Raw genomic sequence first — 23,408 nt, 5'->3', positions numbered from 1 at the left:
AGAGGCAGTCAGGGGGAAAAAACTCTTGATAATGCATAAAAAGCTGTTGAACCTCTGCATTCCATACCATCATGTGCCAAGGGGTGGGGCTGCATGTCCTGGAATGGGTCCTGGGGCCAACCGGTATCTCTTGAGTAATGAACTCATGGAACTGACTCATTCATTTAGATATAGTCTCTGGCCTTTTTTTTTTTCTTTTTCTTTTTCTTTCTTTCTTTTTTTAACCCAGAAACTCTCATCATGTTAGTCTCACTTTGTATACACAGTGAATGAGCTCAAAGAAGCTAGAAGCAAATAGCCATCGATCAAGTCCTAAGTCCTAACTGATGGGAAAGCAGAAGTTATGGTCACGGAGTGAAGGTACTGTCTTGTCTCCCACTTCTGACCCGTTCCATGCCATTTCACTCACTGAGTGGCACAGATTCCCCCCCTCGGGCATCATTCACTTGTGACAGGAATTTGGGACTTGGGATGGTGCCATCTAATGCTGCCTTATATGTGACTCAGCCATAGCCAGCCCCTCATGAACTCCAGTTCCTAGATCAATTCACTTGTTCATTCCTTCATTAATTTATCTAATATCAAGCTTCCACCCTCTGCCAGGAGGAAAACACTCCCTTCCCTAAAGGAGTTCTCCAGATGCAACAGAGCACCCTAACCTACCCTCTCCCAGCTCCAAGGACCTGTGCAATCTAGCAGCCCTGCCAACCCTCCACCGTCCAGAAGGTGGGCAGCAAACAGGCCAAGAGACGCTCCAAAGGCAACTCGGCATCGGAGGGCAGGGTGGGAGGTGATTGGGATCTCTTGGAGATGAAACTCTGCCCTGCTTTCTGGAAAGGACCTACTGCACATCCATTCAAGGGTCAGATGCTCCAAAGTGACCACAAGCTGTAATGTGCACAGTCTCTTTGTGAATCGGTGAGGATAGTTGGTTACAAGAAACAAGGCAGCCCGGGAAGATGATTTAAAACTACGATGCTGGGAAGCCGGGGGCAGGGCTGCAGCTGGACCTCAGGAAAGGACAGGAGCCAAGATTTATCACTTCTCATCAGGGCAGCTCACCTGGCTGCCTTGTTCTTGTTTCTTCTGCACCTGCTCCTTGGCGAGGGAAATGGGGCCACAGCAGGTTAGAACGTCCTTGTTCTAGGCCCAGGCAGCCAAGACTTCTGAATTCCACAGAAAGGGACTGTTGGGTCAGCTCATCTTGAGTCTAGGACCTGCCCTGGTCCCAGTAATGATGACGATCGGCAGGCACCGTGCTAGTGAGTTACCAGGTGGTCTTGGGAGAATGAATCACTGGAAGCTGCGAGCTTCTTGTCTGCAGAGGTCTACCGGCATGGGTTTGGGTTTGCAAGGCCAGCCACAGAGGTTGCTGTGTATCCTTTCCCAGACCATTGTTGCAATAGGGTGAGATGTCAGGGTAGTGAGCACAGCTTGGGCCTCACTGTAGCTGGTGACAGGGGTGTTCCCCCCCACCCCCACCCCATGGCACTCTTCTTTCTCATGTACTCAGCTTGATGGATTCCAACTGCACAGATCTATGACTCGCAGGGGAGAGTGGTCCTCTGCACAGGTTGACAGGGTTGGTGGATACATTCCCCAGCTCCTGCTCTCGGCAGAACAAGTCTGGAGAGTCCCATGTGCTGAGCCTCCAGGGGGACTGAGCCCCAGAGCAGTGACATGTTTTTTTTTTTTTTTTTTTGCAGTGACATGTTTGATTATGTACCTGGACAGGCTGCCTTCCCTTCCTGCCTGGCTTCCCACTCCCCTGTTGGTGCTTTCTGGGATCACAGCACTGCTTTATATCCCCAAGTCCCCATTTCTGGGTCTGCTGCTAGGCGCCCAACCCAAAATCCTTGTGGTCTAACAGCTGGATGAATGGTGAGGAGCCTTTAAGAAATAAGAGTGCACACACTTCCATGCAATCCTGTTTTCTCCAAAAATAGAGCTTTTTATTTAGAACAATTTAGGGTAGATATCCAAGATCATTAGAAAATTATTTAAATATAATATCAATATAGAACAAAATTAGAAATGGAAGCAAGTGTCTAAGAACAATGCATAGTCTCAGTGGGCTAATTCCTTAGCTCAGGGCATCACCCTCACATCCTTCAAGCTGGCCCTGGAGCTCATGCTGCGCACTTCTCCACTGGCCGCCGTGTGCGTAAGAGGGTTCTGTAAACAGGTGCTGAGCTCGCCTGACAAATTATTATATTGAATATCATGCTCTTTCCTAATGCTTCCCTGCCTTTTTGTTAATGACTTAATGATGATCAAAGAGCTGGCATTGACGATTACTAAAAGAGCCTCTTTCAGTAATGAAAACTTTGAAAATAATGCTTATAAAAAAGAACCAGGCTTAAAAAAACAAAATGAAACAAGGTTTTAGAAAAGAGATAAAGGAGTTCCTTCATGTAGGCCTAGACAATTGTGACTATAGATTTTCATTTTTCAAAATTACTTCCATGAAGCAGTTCAGCTGGTCCCAGAGAGAACCTCAGCGTGGGTCTGGGTATTTTCCTGGGAACTGGCCTGAGCCATAGGCTTCCCCGATGCCAGGCTTCAGTGTTCACTGTTTTTGCTCCTCTGTGCTTAGGGATGTAGACAGGCCTCAGCTCCTGTGGAAATGCACGTGTGTACGTGTGCCCATGCATGGATGCGTGGGTCCCAGCAGGGCTGAAGGCCTCCTGCCAGCTTTGTGCTCCTTGGCAATCCTAGCTGAGACCTCGGCACTGTGTTGACATGGCCATGGACACAGGGGTTGGCTCAGCTGGCTGGAGACCAAGGATCTCCTCCATAGGGACATACATAGGGAGTCAATATTTCTTTGTTTGAAACGAAAAGACAGGTATTTAATTTAAAAACATGGTTTGCTAACGTCTTTAGCAGTGGAGCCTCCTAAGCACAGCCTCACATGGAAGGTCATGGGAAGCATCAGGGCTCAGGGAGGCCACTCTGGTTGAAGTGGGGGATCCTACAGCCCATGCTTCCCCCTGTAATTGAGACTTACTCTGTGAAACCCCAGACTGTTTGGGGACACGGTTTGAGAACCCCTGGAGCAGTCACCCTGTTCCAGATCTTTCATCTAATGGTATATCTTCATGTTGCCTTCAAAACAACACAGCTTTCTGGGGAAATGGCTACAAAAATGCTCTCTTCACAAATGGAGAAATATAAGTCCTGGCAATTAAAATGGCAGGGCCCAGGTCCCAGAACCTGATTGTTCAGATCCCAGCCACAAAAGGACAAGAATCTCAGTCCATATGGGTTAAAAATCAGCTCTGCTCGCCCGTACACTGGTGGGTATAGGTTAACAAAGCAGTTGTTTGAGAACCCCATCACCACCCCCCAGGTAAGGAGAGTCACCTTGTAGGAGCACTGACAATACCGACTCCATCTTTGGCCCTCCATCTTGTTCATGTTCGCTCCATGACCTTGGGGCCATGTGTTTTGGGCCCTTGGAGATCAATATACATACCTTAGAAATGCCCACCAGGGCTGGGATGGGGGAAGGCTTGTTTTGGCCTCCCATGAAACTCTTAGAGATAACATACCCTTTCCCATTCCTGCTGCACAGGTGGGGTAATGAAAGGTTAGGGGTCAACAAGGTGCACTCAAGTCCTCTGAGGTGTGTGTGAGCTCTCTGATCTCACTACAGTGCCCTTCTGTGTGTCCCCTGGCTCTATTAAACCTGTGGATTGAGGCCCTGGATTTTGCAGAGAGTAACTATGGCGCTGCATGGATTATCCTCTGCCAATCCCCCTGTCAATGAGTTACCCTGAATAAAACTCTGTGTAAACTGTATGCAGGGGCCTGCTTCATTTTCCGGTCACAAAGTGCCTTCTCAGTTTGGGGGATACTTTACTGCTTCTCCCCCACCTTTACCATACTTACTGCCAGAAGACATTGGCTTCTCACAACTAGAAGGGAAAATGGGACTTCTTTATAATCAAAGAGTCTAAAGTGCTGTCTAAAACAGGGATCACAGGCCCAGGAGTCTAATTCCCTGCCAGGTTGCTACCCCAGACCCTAACAAATCTGACCGCTGGAAGGTGGATCACCTGGTTCCTTCTTTTTTTGGAAAGGGGAGAGAGATCAGGGTCCCTCTTGGCTGGGCTCTGGCTCTGAGAGTGCAGTTTCCCAACCAGGAGGAGAGAGGAAGTGAGGGTAGAAGGCAAGAGGTAGATGAGAGGTGAGGCCAACTGAAAGGCAAATGCGGATCACTCGGAGCTTAGGGGTCACAGGTGGGAGATGCCCAGCAGTCTTCTCAGAGCCTGGGAGGATGGAGAGCCCTACCAGCCATCATGCGGAGAGTCCCAGTGATGTGACACACCATGCTACACACCTCTCTTTTGGGATCCTCTACTGCAGGTGAGAAAGCCCAGGCGCAGTGAAGGAAGGTGGCTTACTCAAAGTCACATGACTGGTCAGTGGCAGAGCTGGGATTTGAACCCAGGTCGTCTGATAATAAAAGCGATGTAATTCCGTGAGTCAGAGGCTGGGATTTGAATGACGACTACTCTTTCCCTTCCTCTTCAACATCCTCTGCTTACTAGATTTGTCTTCGCTGGGGCGCACCCTGGAAGACTCATGAACCAGGAGGCCGAGACCTGGGGGAGGGTGCCCAGGAGATGCTAGAGAGAGGCCTGACGCTGATGGAGTTGATACTTCCTCCCCCCAGATCCAGATGGCCCCTCACGGGGTTAGCCCTTGGTGTCCGCCGTGACCTGACTTCACCTGTTACATGTTGTCCAGGGATGATTTTTCTAACTGGCCTGCCACCCCGAAGGCAGTAGGGTGGTTGCGACACCCAATCAACCTCCGTCTTCAGCCTATTCTTGTCTCCACCCTTCTTGGAGCTCAGCCCAGAGCCGGTGAGTCAAAAAAGGATGGGGTGGTTTCTTACTGCTCAAGCCAATTGACAACAACCCTGGGGTTTCTGAAATGCTGCAAGAACTTTCCTCAGCCTCAGTGATACGCTTCCAGGCTCTCGTCTTGGTGTTGTCTTGGGTCCTAGGAAAGCTCAGTGGCACCAGACTTGGAGGGAAGCTGGGGAACAGCTCACCTGGCCATGTAATGCCCCAGTGTCTCACCTCTGACCTCACTCTTCTGTAGGCTCCTGGCACCCCAATTGCCAGTACTGTCATCCTCAACTTTTGATTGCTCTCTTCCTCCTTCTATTTCTTCCTCCTCCTCTTCCTCTTCAGGGCAGCTGTCCCAGCAAAAGGTCAGTGTGTGAAGAGAAACTGGGGGCTCCCCAGGGACTATATTCAGCCCTGGTGATGAAAAGCCCCAGTTGGCCCAGAAGGAGAGGTCATCTTTCAGGGGATCTTCCAGGAAACTCATGTCGTTGGAGAATTCGGGCAGAGAGAGAGGCTCCTGACACCCATCCCCACTTGGCCCTTGGCCCGGTGTCTTCTTGGCCAAATAGCAAGAGGACCCAGGCTCATCCCAGGGGGAAGAGCCCCCAGTGCTGGCCCAGCTTCTGTCTGAAGCATCTGTAGCAGAGGAGTCTTCGACCTGGATGGGAGCACTCCAGGTGCTGCCTGCCTCAGAATGCCTCGGGATCTGGTGCTCCTGCCCTAGGAAGGGGGGTGGTTCCAGGTAAGGCTGGAAGCTGACACAGTCATCTGTGTCCTCCTCATCCTCCTTCTCCTCCTCAGCACTGTTCTTCTCATATCCTGCCTGGAAAATGACTGGGGTCCTGATTCCAGGGCTTGGCCTGACCTTTCTGGTCAGTTCCTTTTGGGGACAGAGGACCAAGATATCCAGGTACTCAGGGCCACTGGGCTGAAAGGTTGCCACGGAGTGTCTGTATCCAGAAAAGTCCTGATTTGGGGAGAGGAGAAAAGAACAGAACATTCAGGCTTTCCTGAAGCATAGGTTCCCCTGGCAATGGACTCTGAGATAAGGATTCAAATGTAAGTAGTTCTTTTGGAAAATGATCCCAGGAAACACCAGTAAGGGAAAATTCAGGGGGTTGGGGAGAGCCACCAATAGAGAGTGTCTAGAGGCAAGTTACCCCCAAGGGCAGTTGGGACCTAACCCTGCCGGGGGCTCAGGGAGCCAGTGCAGCCCACACACCTCAGGGCACCATCCAGTGAGGGATGGAGAGGGTGGCGGTGATGCTAGGTCCCTGGCACTTGCACCCGGCCACATGCATGGGCAGAGTGGACACCAGAGGCCAGAGGAAGCCCCCCGGAGGCAGGTGCTGGCTGCTGGGAGTTGTTTGGTGACTTTGCATGTAATGGGTAGGCGGAAGGGTGGGGCAGGGTACAGAAATGTCTAACACAGAGGATGTAGTTCAGTTGGGATTTCCCTACAGGTCCCAGAGCTAGGGACTTCAAACCTACTCCTGTGTAGCAGATTCTCAGAATCCATCCTCAAAGCCATCCTGACCCAAGTGCCCACTGAACCTCACTTACAGCCCAGCTTCCCTGGCCAGGCTCTAATCTGAACAAGTTGGACCCATCTGGCCTCACCAGGCTCCCCCCTGCCCCGGTTTCTAAGGGAGTGAGCCAGCAGACAAGTGAGGAGATTCCAGAGTCAGCCTGGGCAAGACGTACCCTTGGTTAGGCTGTGAATTGGGATCCTTCGAAGATTTTTGAAGTTGGGATCCTTCGAAGATTTCCCTTTTGGCCCTACCCTCTCCCCTATCCCCCTTCTGGGAGTCCCAAGGCTGGGGGCTCTGCTCCTGGCACCTGACAAATCCACAGCAGAGATGAAGTTACATCCCTAAGGGGCCTTAAGGCACTTCTCCCTCCCGGGTTTAATTGCCATTTGGATTTGGGGCCAAAGGAATGAATTATTCATGATGGAAATGTAGGCATGAAGATAGGAGAATTCTGCAGTCTGGACTATCGTGATACTCTATCTGACCTATGTCTAAGTCAAGCCCCATTTCCTTATTCTTCAAAAACCTTCCCCATCTGTTGCACACGCCCAGCCCTGCCATACCAGGGCCAATGGCATCTGTGCCCGCTGAAACCAGGGGTTTGCTGTGAGGCTCTTCCAGAACACGTGGCCGATGGCAATGACCAACAACAGTGGAAGCAGAAGTGGTAGCAGCCCCAGGAATGCCCATCTGGTTCCTAGGGAAGGAAAAATAGGAACTACAGTAACATGGGGCACCTGGCTGGCTCAGTCAAGTTGAGCCTCTGACTCTTGATTCGGGCTTGGGTAGGGATCTCAGGGTCGTGGGCTTGAACCCCGAGTCCCCAAGTCACCGGGGTTCTGCACTCAGGGTGGAGTCTGCTTGAATGATTTTCTCCTTCTGCCCCTTGTCCCACCCCTGCTCGTGAGCTCTCTCTCTCTCTGAAATAAATAAATCTAACCCTCCCCCCCAAACTGCAGAAACAATGACCATGGCTCCCATCTATCAACTGCATATGTGCGCTAGCTTCACATGCATTGTCCCATGTAATCCTCAGAAGAGTAAAGCCATCCTACAGCCTATGGAAACCAAGATTCAGAGAGGCTATGCAGGCTACCCAAAGACACGGTGAGTGCGTGGAGCTGGGATTTTAATCGAGGCGAGTCTATCTCTAGATTCATGCCCTTAACCACCATATGATGGAGATACTATGTCCTTGGGGACCAAGGAGGGGGGATGTCCTCACTTCTGTATCACTTGGCACTGACCTGGGGCCCCCAGGAAGAAGCAGGTAGGCTTGGAGAACTCGCTGTATTTAGGATCGCCGAAGGTGTAGATGGTTCTGGCACGGAGGCAGTAGTGTCCGCTGATGGCTGGCTGCAGGGGGATCTGGACTGGCTGGCCATGGGGGGTGGCTGGAAATTGCGTCTGTTTGGAGAGACAGAGGTGGGCAGACCTGCTGTGGGGATTGGCTCTATGGAGCCAGGACAGGGTGGGGTCCATAGGCTACTGCTGTGATCCCCACATCTTTCCCTGCATTACAGTTTAAGCATTAAGGGAGCACTTCCCCTACATTATCTACCTTCTTTTCCACTGAGTCTTGAAGTAGAGATGGTCTGCGCTCAGAGGCAGCTCTGCTACTCAGGGTCACCTTTGTGTGTGCTCCCGAGGACCTCCGGGTCCCCATTCTGAAGGGCAGATTGCTCAGGATTCCTGCCCTCAGGGCCTCCCGATGTATTTGGGGGTAGGGAGCATCATTCAGTCATTACACACCCAGAAAACTCTAGGGCTGCCTGCCCAGTCCAGTAGCCACTGCCCACTTGTGGCTACTAGCACTTGAAGCATGACCAGTCGAAAATGAGATGTGCTCTGAGTATAAAATATACACTGGCTTTCAAAGACTAAGTGAAAAGGGACACCTGGGTGGCTCAGGGGTTGAGCGTCTGCCTTCGGCTCAGGGCATGATCCCAGGGTCCCAGGATGGAGCCCTGCATCAGGTTCTCTGCAGGGCACCTGCTTCTCCCTCTGCCTGTGTCTCTGCCTCTCTCTGTGTGTCTCTCATGAATAAATAAAATCTTTAAAAAAAAATAAGAAATTCAAAGACTAAGTGAAAAAAGAATGCAAAACATGCCAATAACTTTTATGTTATTCACATACTGAAATGATAACATTTTATTGGATGAAACAAAATATATTATTAAAATTAAATCAACTTGTTTCTTTTACTTAATTTAATGAGGAGCATTTAAAATTACAGCTGTGGCTCACATTACATTTCTATTGGACCGCGCTGGTCTAGGGTGTTTGTGATGTTCTCGGAGGCAGGGACCATGTCAGAAGAAGCTCTAGAATCCAGACTACAGATGCAGGCAGTCGGGAATGTGAATATTAGTTGGTTCAGTGAAAGCAAGAATGAGTAAGAACAGGGGTCAGTAAATGGGTCAAATCTGGCCTGCCACTTTTTTTTGCACATGGCATTTCCCTGGAACACAGCTATGCCCGTTCACTGACCCTTGTCTGTGGCTCCTTTCGTGTGTTAGATGCAGAGTCCACTAGCTGTGACAGACCACATGACTCTCAAAGTAAAAAAATATTTGCTATCTGGCCCTTTAGAGAAAATGCCAACCTCTGCCATCAATCAATATACACAGACACACACACACACACACACACACACACACACACACCTGAGTACATGAGAAATAAATCTGAAAGTGGATATTTGTGGTCTCTGGGCACTTTTAGTTTTTTTTTCCTAGAACGTACCTGTGTTTTCTGTTTTTTTTGGTAATGAATCTAGTGGCTCGGCAAGCAGGCCTCCTAGAGCCTATCATACTTCAATCAGATTTCACTGGACAAAAAGGGTTTCATGATTTAAAAACATATATATTGGGTAGAAAACAAGTGTGCTGTTCCCACCTATAATGTGCAGGGGCAGCATGTTCTATACTTGGCTTCTTAGGTGGAGAAGGCCACAGGCCAATTGTACTGTACAGAGTCAGGGGGTGATTGCTAGGAGAGAGAGGCATGTGGAGAGGGCTTCCTGGAAGTGTGTAGAAAGTAGGCAGGGAGGGTGAGAGGCACTGGGGTTTGGTGGGGCAGTGGGAGAGGGAGGTCCAGCCTGGGGGTAGGAAAGGGACTTCTTACTTTGTTCTTGATTCCTTCCTTCCAGAAATCCACCTCATACTTCAGATCTGGTGGAGGCATGCAGTGGGGCAGCTGGTACGTGGCATTGATGCTCAGGATCTCCTCTGTTCGAGTGACAACCAGGGTGGGAGGGGCTGGCTCCACTGGCAGAAACAGAACAGGACCTGTCAGCATCCATCCTCCTGCCTGTAGGCAGGCCTGCCCCTCCCCCAGACCCCTGCCCCCGCCCCTACCCCCAGCCCAGAGAGCGCTCCTGGAAAGGGAAAAGTGGCTCTAGGGCTTGTTAAGCACCTACTATGCATCAAGGGCCTTAAGGCCATTTTATTTAAGCTCTGCAGTGACCCTGAAAGGGAGACACCTATTCTCATCCTACAAAGGGACAAACTGAGGCTTAGAGAGGAATGAACAGGCCGGGCTCCCAGCTCACCCGCCTTTCCTCCTGCTGCCCCTTGCACCTGCGTGCCCTTCACATACACTGATCTCTCAGAATCCTGCCCACCTGGGTCAGCCTCCTGCGGCTGCTGACACATCTCCACAACGGGGTGCCTTAAAGCAACACGGACACATGATTTCCCAGTTCTGCAGGTCAGAGTCCGGTGGACACAGATTACACATTAAGCCCTGGGCAGGCAGCTGGCGGGAACGGGGATCTTGACCTCCAGGAGCTGGAGGAAATTGGGGGGCAATGAAATATGCAAACTACCAAAGAGAGCAAATGGCCAGAGCTCCAGCCCAGGGCAGAAAGAGGCAGGAAGGCTCATCCTGGCTTGGGGTGCGCGGGAAGTCAGGAGAGCTTTAGGGAGGCAGCGGCAAACACAATAAAAGAAGTAACCTCCCCACTGTGTCTTTCCTTCTACCCTAATCTCTTCTTCCTGTCCCCCCAACTATTGGCTCATCCTATCGCTTCTAGCCTGCCTGCCCATCCTTCCTTTCTTTCCAACGAACGCTCCTGCCTTGCCACCCATCCTTCCTTCCTGTTCCTGCATACTGTCTTCCTGCCTTGAGTTTAGCCAAGCCTACCCTCCATCCTCCCCATCCATCCATCCATCCATCCTCCTTTACTTTCCATACATCATTCCCTATAGTCCTCCTTCCTCCCTCCCTTCCTCCTTTGTCTCCCCTTTCCTCCTGCCCTTCCATCTCTTCTCTCTTCCCCACCTTCTATCCACCCACAGGTCGGTCCATCTGCCTTTCCCTCTGTCTTCCAGTCCACACATGCTCCCTTTCTAGTTAGCATGCTTTCCCACAGAGCCTTCTTCTTTGCCCTCTCTGCCATGTACTCCTGCACACCCCCCTGCTGCCTTTCTTCTTACCCATCCATCCTTTCCCCCCCCCTCATCCAAAAAGCCGGCCAGCCAGCTTCTCCTACCCAAGTCAGCTCTTCTTCCTTCCTATTATTGCTCCCTGCCCCTGCCCCTGCCCCATTTCATCCAAGCCTGTCCTCCTCTCTATCCAAACCTTATTTTGCTCTCAAATATTTTGAGAAGACTGGGCAGCGAGTTACAGATCTCAGCTCCATGATGCTATTTTCTGAGTATTTATCCTCTCCTTCTTACCACCCCACATCACACTTGGTCTGGTCCAGTACCACGACCAACATGAGAAAGCTCCAGATTCAGGACTCCTGGGTGGCTCAGTGGTTGAGCATCTGCCTTCAGCTCAGGGCGTGATCCTGGAGTCTGGGGATGGAGTCCCATGTCAGGCTCCCCACGGAGGGCCTGCTCCTCCCTCTGCCTATGTCTCTGCCTCTGTCTCTGTGTCTCTCATGAATAAATAAAATCTTAAAAAAAAAAAACCAAAAACCTCCAGATTCACATTCCATCTCCATCCCTTATTAGCTGTGTATCCTGGCAAGTTCCTTTACTTTTGTGAGTCTTACTTTGTTTATTTTTTTAAAAAAATGGGTTGATGAAAATGAACCCCACAGGTTTGTCGTTAGGATTAGGAATAAAATATTCTGGGAAGAGAAAAGGGCTTGGCTGGCTCAGTGTTAACACTGGTGATTTCTGAACGCGGTACACATGGGGGATGCTTTCCTCTCTATTCTTATCTCCTTCTCTGCCCGCCCCCTCCACCCCCAATTTCTGCATTGTAAAGAAATTACTTTCGAAACTGGAATTTTAAAAAAATTGTTTCTTAAAGAGAATTTGAATGTAAAAAATAGGAATAAATCTCTAAAATGCCTCATATAGCTCATGACTAAAGTTGTGCTCGATAGAAGATAAAGAACATCACTAGGAGGAGGTACAAACAGAATTGGTGGCCCAGCAGAAGCCCCCTGTGACTCCCTGCCACAAAGCCAGGCTACCTGAGGCTGCCCTCTGCCTTGGGGAAGTGGAAGCCGGTGGCTGTGACTGCAATGCCACTAGGCCAAGATCCTGCACAGGGAGTCTCCCACCAGATCCCATAGCCACACACTCACCTTCAAAAAGGTAATCCAAGTAGTTGGACTCCACAGAGGGGGATCTGGCGCTGGGAGAAACCGCCCACACACGCCCCTTGAACTTGTTGTATAGGTCTTGTTTCTCCAGGCACATCAAAGAACATGCCAGCTCTTTGGTTCCCGCACACTTCTTCACTTTTCGCCACCTTCTAGGGGTCGGAGCGCTGAGGGAGGAGACAGGGGAGCTTGGGCTGTGGACTGCCTCTGGGGAGAGGGAGTTTAGTGAACATGGGGTCCCTTGTCCCTCCATCCACCTGACTGTCCACCCGTTCATCCATCCTATCAACCAGCCATGGGCTGGGACAGAATGAGAACAGTCTAGTTAGGAGCTCAGGCTCTGCAGAGAAGCAGGTGGCAGGATCCTGGCTCTGCCCCTCACTAGCTCTGGTTCTCAGCAGGTCAGCCTCCTCATCCTCCTGCCTCCCAGGGGCCACGTGGTGGCTGCTACTAGTTATAGCAACCACATCCCACATTCTTCATTCAGGCCTTTCGGGTTACCTGGTGTGTGCCAGGCATCCTACTGGATGCCGTGTGGGTGTCAGAGGGGACACGCAGGTCTGTGACGCCAACCTTCTGAGAACACCGGGGTCCAAAAAAGGGACTTGCACACTAGGCATTGTTCTTGGGGAACTGGGAATGTCTGACAGGTCCTGCCCTTGGGAGCCTACATTCTGGTGGCTGGCGGTGTGCGGCGGGGGTGGTGGCAGAGAAAGACAATCATCACATCCATGAGGTCAACCCAGGAGCGGGTAAGTGCAGTGGTAATGGGGAATGTGGGAGGACCGCTTTCCAAAAGGAGGCTCTGGAAAGGCCAGGAAAGGCCTTGATGGCAAGGAAGCCGGGTGTAGGCCTGGGGGAAGGAATGGCAAAAGCGGAAGCCCTGCAGTGGGAAGGACCTTGGCCTGTCCAGAAGACAGCAAGGAGGCCAGCATGGCTGTAGGCCAGTGGACAAGGGGGAAGGAGGTAGGGAGAGGTATGGACAGGCTGGAGAGGTGGGTAGAGTAGTTGGGGACTCCCCATCTTGGTAAGGAGCTTGATTTTATTCCTAGTGGAAGGTTCTGACTAGGGGGACTGAAGGGGCCTAATTTCTATTTTTTAAAAGATCACCCTTGGGGCGCCTGGGTGGCTCAGTTGGTTGAGTATCAGACTTTTGGTTTCCGCCCAGGTCACGATCTCAGGGTTGTGAGATTGAACCCCATTTTGGCTCTGTGCTAAGTAGGGGGTCTGCTTGAGATTCTCTTCCTCTCTCTCCCCCTCTGCCCCTCCCCCATTGGCTCTTGGGCATGCACGCTCTCTCTCTCAAATAAATAAATAAATCTTAAAAGAAAAAAGGTCACTCTGATAAACCACCTGGGAGGCTGCAGCAGTGGTCTAAGGGAGAAGAGAGGTGAGGATGGAGAGAAGGGGCTAGGCGGGGGATATATTTTGGAGGTAAAGCTGGTAGGACCTGCTCATGAATTGGATATGAAACGTGAGGAGAGGAGGACTGAAAGCTACTCCTGGGTTTGGGGACCGAGAGGTATGTGAATGGAGGAGGGTGAGATGGCATAGGCAAAGAGAACAGATTTTTGGAAAGAACTCCTCTGTTTTGTTTCTTGATGGAGCTATAGTATGGAAACACTAACAAAACAAAACAAAACAAAACAAAACAAAACAAAACAAAACAAAACAAAACAAAAAAACCCTGGTGTAGTTATATTAATGTAAGACAAAATACAGACTTCAAAGAAATACTAAAGATGAGAAGAATCACCACATAATGAGAAAATATTCCATTTATCAGGAAGATATAAAAACTCTCCCTTATATGTGCCTGCTAAATATACTCTATACAGCAAAAATAGACAAAATTATAGGAAGAAACAGAAAATCCACAATCATGAAAAGTTTTTCATATACTTCACTCAGTAATTGATGACTGAACAAAGAAAAATCATCAGGAAGTATGTAAAACACACAAGAAAGAAAAACATAATTATCAAAGTTGGTCTAATGAACATAAATAGAACTGCACTAGGTGATTCACACATGAACCATCAACGAAATTTTTTTTTTAATTTTTATTTATTTATGATAGTCAGAGAGACAGAGAGAGAGGCAGAGACACAGGTAGAGGGAGAAGCAGGCTCCATGCACCGGGAGCCCGACGTGGGATTCGATCCCGGGTCTCCAGGATCGCGCCCTGAGCCAAAGGCAAGCGCCAAACCACTGCGCCACCCAGGGATCCCCATCAACGAAATATTAACAAAAATATTAGCACATAGTCCTACTGGCTTAGAGCCCCACCCTTACGGCAGTGTTTAATCTTAATTGCTTTAAGATTCCCATCTCCAAATAGTTGTATAGGGGGTTAGGGCTGCAGCATATGAGAATAGAGGTGTACAATTCAGTATATTTCAGGGCTATTATGAATTAAACTGGTATGGATGTTCACGCATAAGTCTTTGTATCGATATATGTTTTCATTTCTCCTAAATAAAGCTTTAGGAGTAGAATCTGGGAGATTTGGTAACTGAAAGTGAAACTCAACAAGAAAACTGTCAGGCTGCTTTCCAAAGTGACCATACATTCCCACCAACGGCGCACAAGAGTTCTGGTTACTCTACATGCTTGTCAACACTTAGTATTGTCAGTCCCTTTAATTTTAACCATTCTAGTTGGTGTGTGGTAGTATTTCACTGTAGCTTTGATTTGCATTTCCCTGATGAGTAAGGCTGTTGAACATCTTTTTATGTGCTCTTTGGCCATTCGAATATCTTCCTTTGCGAAACAATTGAATAATTGTTTTTTCTTTTTGGTCTTTTTTGGGTGATCTATCTTATTATTGAGATTCAGGAGTTCTTTATCTATTTTGGATACTAGTCTTTCCTGTGTACATATTGTGAATATTGTTTTTTCTCAGTAGCTGGCTCTTTCATTTTCTTCAGCCTTTTTTTTTTTTTTTTTTTTTATTTATTTATGATAGTCATACAGAGAGAGAGAGAGAGAGGCAGAGACACAGGCAGAGGGAGAAGCAGGCTCCATGCACCGGGAGCCTGATGTGGGATTCGATCCCGGGTCTCCAGGATCGCGCCCTGGGCCAAAGGCGGGCGCCAAACCGCTGCGCCACCCAGGGATCCCCAGCCTTTTTTTTTTTTAAGAGTTAAAAGTTTTAAATCTGATGGAATCCAGTTTATTTGGCATTATGGACTAAACTGTATTCCCCGCAAATTCATATGCTGAAGCCCAAACCCCCCATATGGCAGTCTAGGCCCTTGGAGATAGGGCCTTTAAAGAGGTAATTAAGATCAAATGCAGTCACGAGGGTGGGGCCCTAAACCAATAGGATTTATATTCTTTAAAGAAGGGGAAGGGATACTAGGCATGCTCTCACACAGAGAAAAGGCCATGTGAAGACAGAGAGAGAAGGTGGCCACTTACAAGCCAAGGAGAGAGGCCTCAGGAGAAAGCAAACCTGCTGATGCCTTGATATTGGGCTTCTAGCCTCCAGCACTGTGAGAAATACATGTCTGTTGTTTAAGTCCCCAGACTATGGTATTTTGTCATGGTAACCTTAGCAGACTAATACAGATTTTGGTACCACACATGGGATGCTAAAAAATAGCTAAAAATGGGAAGTGGCTTTGCAACTAGGGAATAGCTAGAGGTGGGAAGAATTTTTGGGTGCATATTTGGCCCAAATATGCTTTGGAAACTGCATATGCAGTTTGCAACTTTGCAACTTTGATAATTATGCTTTTCTTTCTAACTCTAGAAATGCCAGAGTGCCTTGAGGAGACTGTTGGTAGGAATACGGAGTCAAAGGTGCTTCTGGGAAGAACTCGTATGCAAAGGAAGTATGTCTTACCGGAAACTGGGGGAAAGGTGATCCTTATTATGAAGTGACAAAGAACTTGCCTGAATTGATTTGGTCTTTAGTAGGAAACAGAAGTTAAAATTGATGAACTTGGCTCATTTTCTAGGCAAGGAAGAGATTTCTAGGCAAAGATGTGAAGATGTGATGTGACCTGGTTTCTCCTTACTGTTTATGGTAAAAGGAGACAGGAGAGAAGCACATAGAAAGGGTGGTTGGACAAAAAAGTAACCATAACTGGAAAAAGCTCAGCCTATGCATATGGCAAAAAAATAAGAAAACAAGTTCTAGATGGAACACCAAGGTGTGGCTAGGAAATCATTTGATAAGGAGATCACGAATGGACTCATGGACTTCATCAGTCATCTCAGCAGAAGCCAGGAACAGAGGTGGGATTAGAGTTATCTATTGAATAACTGCTCAAGCCAATTGACAACAACCCTGGGGTTTCTGAAATGCTGCAAGAACTTTCCTCAGCCTCAGTGATATGCTTCCAGGCTCTCGCCTATTGAAGGGCGCCTGGGTGGCTCAGTGGTTGAGCGTCTGCCTTTGGTTCAGGTCGTGATCCTGGGGTCCTAGAATCAAATCCCATATGGTGCTCCCCGTGGGGAGCCTGCTTTTCCGTTTGCCTGTGTCTCTGCCTCTCTCTCTCTGTTACTCTCATCAATTAAAATTTTTAAAAAAAATTTTAATTCTTTGCCTATCTGAATAATACTACTGAATAGCAAATACTACAAGAGAGGAAGCATCTTTTTGTAAAAATAATTCTACCTAGGGCAGCCCCGGTGGCGCAGCGGTTTAGCACCGCCTGCAGCTCAGGGCGTGATCCTGGAGACTCTGGATCGAGTCCCGCGTCAGGCTCTCTGCATGGAGCCTGCTTCTCCCTCTGCCTCTCTCTCTCTCTCTCTCTGTGTCTCTATGAATAAATAAATAAATAAATCTTAAAAAAAAATAAAGATAAAATAATTCTACCTAATAAATAAAAAAAAAACCAATTAGAATATCATCATTTTAGAATCCTCACGGGTGCTTAAAAAGTGTAAAAGAGAAGTACAATATCATAAAAGGTCTGGAGGATGGACTTTTGATTTTAATCAATTTATCCCGGCTCCACTATCCCCAGCTGTGTGACTTCTAGCAAAATACACTCTTGGTGTCTCCATTTTCCGCCCTGCAGAGGGCAGGTGCCTCATCCCTCCTCACAGGGCTGACACACGGCACACAGTACACATTAGGTATTTTCTGCCTCCTGATACATTAGTGTACAGTTCTCTCTGCTGAAAGCTCGCTTGCAATCTGTGCTCTTCCAAAGTAGGCCCCCATCGCTCACATCTGGATTCAACAGAAGGAGGGACCATGACAGAACAGGAAGCACATAAGCTTTGGCACCAGGCAGATGGTGGTTTTTCTCCTGGTTCAGTCCCTGGTTTCCTTGGCAAATTGTGGCACCTCTCTGAGCTCAGGTTCCTTGCCTCTAAAATGGGGGAAGTACAGGGGCACCTGGGTGGCTTAGCCGGTGAAGCATCTGACTCTTGATGTCGACTCAGGTCATGATCTCAGGGTCGTGAGAGGGAGCCCTGTGTCAGGCTCCATGGTCCCTCTGTTCCTCCCCCTGCTCACACACTCTCCCTCTAATAAAATAAATAAAATCTTTAAAAAAATAACATAGGGGAAATGTAGCACCTGCCTGGCTATACAGGGAGGCAGAAGTGAAACAGTCACGCAAGATGTTAGGACTCAGCCTGGCATAGGTGGGCCCTGTGCACATGGCACTTGCGTCCCCTGCCTGCTTCCTCTTCCTCCTCGCCAATCCTAGATGGTCCTCTTGACTATCTGCTTTCATCACCTGACTGGCCCATTAGAGAACCGCAAATGATTCCCATTTATGTGCAAAGATGGCAAATGTGCTTCCACTTTCAGATTTCTCTGGTTTCGTAGTGGCGGCCTGGACCGCTGGGGTTGAGAAGGACCTCGGGGCTTTGTGGGGAACAGGGCGATCCTCTAGCAGTGCCTACCACGGGCTCTGCAGGAGATATGCTCTCCCTTGTCAGCTGGATCCGCTCCAAGCCCCTCATCCAAGCCCTGAGGAATTCCACCCCTGGGCCCTTGTAGCTCTACTTGAGCCCTGTTGGACTCTTCTCAAAGATCCCCTGAGCCCCGGCAGACCCAGCACCTGTGCACCGCCCTCCTGATTACATCCTTCCCACCTCCAGGCCTTTAAAAGGGCGCTCTCCAAGCACCTGCCATGTGCTGTCTCCCATGGGACATAGAACCAGGAAGCTGACCACGCCCAGGGCAGCTGTCCCAGCCAAACCCCTCCAGCCTCTGCCCACCTCTTCAGTCCCCAGATTGGAGGCTCCCCTCTACCTCTGATAGGCCACGAAATAGGTCACATTCTGGGAGTAGCCAGGCCCCGGGAGCCAAGTCAGGTACACACTGAAGTTCCGGGAGAGCAGTGTCACGTTCTGGGGAGGGGCCAGACAGGGCTTCCCTGTGGGAGAGAAAGAGGTCTTGAAGCCTGGAGCTGCTGGCTGGTCTTGACATGGACCATTGGAGCCAAGGAGTGGCGTGGTGGGCAATCAGGTGTTCACTGGGTTTGAGAAGCAGGAGTCCTCTGGGGTAGCTAAAGCACAGGTGACATGCTGTAGGCGGGGAACCCAGGGTCAGGATTCCAGTCACAGTTGTGCCACTGACGGCCTGTAGTGCAGTCCTTTCTCCCCCACGCCCCACAGCCCCAACCCAGCCTCAGTGGCCCATTTGTACCATGACAGGAAGCTCCTGCCCACTCAGGCACCTGAGGGTTTCAGTAGAACTCCTCCCAACAGGAGCCATCTGCTGGGTTTGCTAGACTCTAGGAGGGAACAGCCCTGAGGGTCTCAGGAGCAGACACTAAATTCTGTTCTTAGCCATGTCCGGGAGCTTGCCTGCTGCCATGGTCCCTGGCACAGAGTAGATGCACGATAAACATCTGTTGAATGAATGAATTATTGTGATGAACTGGATTATTCCAAAGGCCTCCCAATTGGTCTCCCTGCTTCCAACCTTGCCCCTTCAGTCCATTCTGCACACAGCAGCGAGGGTGAAAATGAAAGTCAGATCATGTTGCTCCTCTGCTTTAAGCCCTCTAATGGCTTTCACTTCATTCAAGGTTATATCCAAAGTCTTTATAATCCCCCCAAGGCCTACCTAATCCCTCCCACTGCTCTCCCCCTGGCCCCTGCGCTCCAGGCACACTGGCCTTACTGCTATTCCTAGAGCATCCCAGACACACTCTACCTCCAGCTCTAGGCTTTTCCACGAGCTGTGCCCTCTGTCTAGATTGTCGCCTCCCTGGATCTCTACCCGGCTCACTCCTTTGCTTCCTTCACATCTCTGCTCTGATGTCACTCTCTCAGGGACACTTTCCCTGACTACCCTTAACTAGCTTCTACTTCCCCTCCTTGACACCTCACCGCTAACCCTTGTCTTCTGACATATACACCTGATGACACTTCTCCCCAGTTCAGTGCCCTTCCCTGGAACTTAGAATAAAGTCCACGCTCCTTATTGAGGTACATGACAGGCCATCTTGTCAACCTCCCCCAGCAGGCTCCCCAGCTATAGCCAAACCAAACAGCTGCACCACTGGGGCTGTCCGCTCTTGGGAGACTTTGAACCCAGGGGTCTTTGCCTGCCTCATCTTTGCCATCCAATCTTTTTTTTTTTTTTTTTTTTTTTTAAGAGCTAATCTTTTAAAGACTTGATCCAAATGTCACTTTCCTCAGCGAGTCTCTAAGAAGTGGTGGTGAGGGGTGACGGTGCTGATGAGGATGATGATAGCAGCTAACGTGTATTGCGTCCTAACTATATGCCAGGAGCTATGCTAAGCACATTGTTGCATTTTCTTTCGATCCTCCCCACATCCCTAGGAGGTAGGTCCTAACTGTGATCACCACATTACGGATGAGGGAAACAGAGGACTTTTCAGGTAATAACTTGTAGAATCAGAATTCAAATGCAGGCCTAGCCAACTGCAAATTCTGAGCTCCTGACCCACACTTCCTCCTGGAAGTTTTCAGGGGGACTTTTCAGCTTTATTCTTCCAACATCTATGAACCACTATAGGCCAATGACATCTGTTGACCACTGCACACCGGAAGTTTCAAAGAGGAATATAATTCCATTCCTGCTGGTCCCAAGAGAATTCAGCTCCCTAAAGTGTCACACGACCCTAATGGAAATCCATACAGGTTACAGAGTGGCATGGGAGAGAGGCAGGCCTAGTGATGGCTCTCAGCACAGTTCCCTACCCTTGGCCTTTTAAATCAAATATGAGTGGCTGCTCCCACCTCATCCTGCGATCCCTACTTGGAACTGGATCACTGGGGTGCAGATGCTGTCATTGTTCCCAGCTTTCTAGCAGGTGAGCAGTGAGGCCAAAGTCTGTCTTACAAGCTATCTTATACGATAGCTTAGACGGTATCTTGTGGGCAGGACACGTCCAGAGTCTGAAGTCGGCCACACTGGAGAAAAAGCAGCTAGAGTAGTAGATGGTAACTACCATCTATCCAGCCTTCAAAGGGTGGGAGGCACTGGTTTGGCATTTGATACACAAAACCTCATTCGGTCCTCAGGACACACCACCCTATGAAAAAGGTGTCATTCCCCCTCCATGGAGGGGCCCTGGACTCAGAGACAGATGGTAAGTGATCTGCCTGAGGCTACACAGCCAGTTTGTGTGCGAACCAAGATTTGAACCTGGATTCGGCTGCCCTGCACCCTAAATCATCCCACAGCACCATTTGTGTTGGGTGTATTAAATATTCCTCAGATTAAAGGGTAGCTACGTCCAGACAGCAAACTATTGAGTTTGACAGTGAAACAGGGGGACAGAGGATCCCCCACCGCCACCCGCCACATACACACAGGTACACTATCCCTCACCAGCTGCAAAAACAGCTACTGCTTTGGAGGTACAGGGGCTGGGGCACCCCCTGAGCTGACCTAGGTGGATGGATGGTCTCGCTCCAGCTGCCCACCCCAGGGCCAAAGCTGGCCACGCTTGCTTCAGCGTCCATCTTCTCTTCCACACATCCCACCTGGGTTTTCCTTCTTAGCAATTCCCCTGATTGCTCAGAGCCTCAGTTTCCCCATCTGAAATGGGAGAAAATAGTACTTACCTCCCTAGAACCTTTGGGCTTTCCCTCTTACATAGGACAGAGTGGTGTCCAGTGCAAAGAAGTTGCTCAAGAAACGTTGGCTTTTAATATTAGTATTAGATTATGCCCAATCCTCTTGCTCTGAAATTATTGGCCTAAGACTGGGGGCAATATTGGGACCTTCGGGTTGGCTCGGGTTTGGTGCTTGGGTCCTGCCCGGGGTATTTTGCACCCTGCCACCTTATTGACCAGTGGGAGCCCAGAGAAGCAACTGGACTGGCGGAGCAACGGCAGCGCCCGGGGAAGCTGGAGCAGTTCTCCTCGGTTGGGGGGCGCCTCTGAAGCCGTGGCCCCGGGAGGGGCTGCGGGCTGCCCTCCCCGCAGCGAGGACCCAGGGTCCCGTCAGTGCAGGGGGCGGTGCTTTTAGGAAACTTAAACAGCCCTTGATGGAACAGCGCGGCTGCTGTCTAGGCGGCCCCCGTCCGTCCACCAGGCATCAGGAAACTGGCTCAGTTTCGTCCGGAAAAAGGAACTGTCAGGGACTCGGGTCTGCTGCGTCCCAAGTCCCAGCTTGGAAGACGAGGGTGGAGGGTGGGCCCGGGACGGGCGCACCTGCTCGGCGGGCTCCCCCCTCCCGGGAGCTCCGCGGGCCGGGATCGGCGCCCCCGGCCCCCCGCCCCGCCCCGGCCGCCCCCCGCGCTTACCGAGCGCCGACTGCAGCAGGCACAGCAGCAGGGGGGCCCACCGCCCCGCCCCCGCCAGGCCGGCTCCCGCGCCGCGCGCCCCGCGCCGCCAGCGCCCACCTCCCGCGCCCCCAGCTCCCGCCCGCAGCCCGCGGCGGCCGCAGCCAATGGGAGGCCGAGGGGCGGCCCCGCCCCGCCCCGCCCCGCCCGGCCCCGCCCCTCCGCGGGCTTTCCCCGGGGCCGCCCCGCCGCCGCCCGCGCCCCGCCCCCCCGCCCCGGGATCGGTCAGGCCGCATGGGGGCGGTGCGGGGAGGGCAAACTGCGTGTCCCCACCAGCCAGCTAGGAATTCCAACGTGGGACCTCAGCACCTGCAGAGTGAGCTCAGGGCCAGCCTAACGACACGCCGGCGGGGTCGGGCCGTGAAGAACCAGGCACTGCCCACGCGTGATCTGCCTTAATCCCTCTGAAAATCGGGCGGGTCGGTCCTATTATCCTGGCACACTTCACGCGGGGGGTGACAGCCTCCGGAGCCAACAGGCTTGTTCCGGGGGAAAGCTGGTGCCTGCGACACCCAGACACCAAAGCCTCTGGGTGTGATACCAGTCACCTGAGCAGTTGTAATGCCTCGGGGATGTTTGCACCGTAGCAGAAAAGCAAGTAGCAAAATATGGCTCCGTTAAAAAACAAAACAAAACAAAACAAAACAAAAACCTGTGTGTCCGTAGGCATGGGTTACAGACCCGGGATGTACACCAGTATGGCCCTGGTTGTTGGTCTCTGGGTGGTGAGGACATATATGTCACATTTAAGTTGCTTCTTTCTGCTCATGTTTATTTATTTTTTATGATTTTTTTAAAGATTTTATTTATTTATTCATGAGAGACACAGAGAGAGAGAGAGAGAGAGAGAGAGAGGCAGAGGCACAGGCAGAGGGAGAAGCAGGCTCCATGCAGGGACCCCAATACGGGACTCAATCCCGGGGTCTCCGGGATCATGCCCTGGGCTGAAGGTGGTGTGAAACCGCTGAGCCACCCAGGCTGCCCTCTGCTCATGTTTAGTTTCTAAGTTTTTCAGTAGTTTACATATATTGCTTCTCCAACAAGATTCTAAAAGCAGGGACGCGCCGGGTGGCTCAGTGGTTTAGTGCTGCCTTCAGCCCAGGGCGTGATCCTGGGGTCCTGGGATGGAGTCCCATGTCAGGCTCCCTGCGGGGAACCTGCTTCTCCCTCTGCCTGTGTCTCTGCCTCTCTCTATGTGTGTGTGTGTCTCTCATGAATAAATAAATAAAATCTTAAAAAAAAAAAAGATTCTAAAAGCAATCATTGCTCTCCTTTATTAAATGTTATTTTTTTCTCTTTTCCACCACTTTCCAAGGAAGTGTGGCCTCCTCTTTACAGATGGGGATATGGCCATTCTGAGGCCAGAGAGCAGATGCAGATGCTAGATTCTGGGTTCAGCCCTGGGGCCTGACTCCATGGTCACAGTGCATCTGGGTAATTTCTTTGTCTGCTCTCTGGGCATCAGTGACAGGTGGGGTGACTGTAGGTCATCTGTGACCATGCCCATAAACTAGGAGCAGACACCGAGCAGAGGCGATCCTGGGCTCCTCTCTGTGGCCGATGCCAGCTCGCAACTTGTAGCTCAGCAGTTCTTGGCCGAGAGAATGCATTTTCACAGAACCTGGAGTATCTAAAAGTTGCCTGGAGTTTGGCCCTGGGTGAGAGCATTCAGAAATTTCTGGGTGGTTCAGAGATTTGCATCATGACTTCA

The 23,408-nt window shown here is 50.4% G+C and overlaps 1 protein-coding gene across 1 annotated transcript in view; it reads right to left on the bottom strand.

Moving 5' to 3' along the window:
* Window positions 1–1,927: 1,927 nt before the first annotated feature.
* The window catches only part of IFNLR1 (interferon lambda receptor 1), a 32,257-nt gene continuing 10,776 nt past the window's right edge, over window positions 1,928–23,408 (bottom strand). The window contains exons 3-9 of the mRNA XM_041767519.1: window positions 21,659–21,817; window positions 18,184–18,307; window positions 11,943–12,127; window positions 9,521–9,663; window positions 7,642–7,801; window positions 6,958–7,091; window positions 1,928–5,829 (exon numbers count right to left, since the gene is read on the bottom strand). Of these exons, the coding sequence (XP_041623453.1) occupies window positions 5,062–5,829; window positions 6,958–7,091; window positions 7,642–7,801; window positions 9,521–9,663; window positions 11,943–12,127; window positions 18,184–18,307; window positions 21,659–21,817 (1,673 nt within the window). The 3' untranslated portion in view covers window positions 1,928–5,061. The remainder of the gene's footprint in view (window positions 5,830–6,957; window positions 7,092–7,641; window positions 7,802–9,520; window positions 9,664–11,942; window positions 12,128–18,183; window positions 18,308–21,658; window positions 21,818–23,408) is intronic.

This window comes from Vulpes lagopus, chromosome 8, assembly GCF_018345385.1.
Source record: "Vulpes lagopus strain Blue_001 chromosome 8, ASM1834538v1, whole genome shotgun sequence".
Lineage (NCBI taxonomy): Eukaryota > Metazoa > Chordata > Mammalia > Carnivora > Canidae > Vulpes > Vulpes lagopus.
This window is presented reverse-complemented; position numbering and strand designations above follow the sequence as displayed.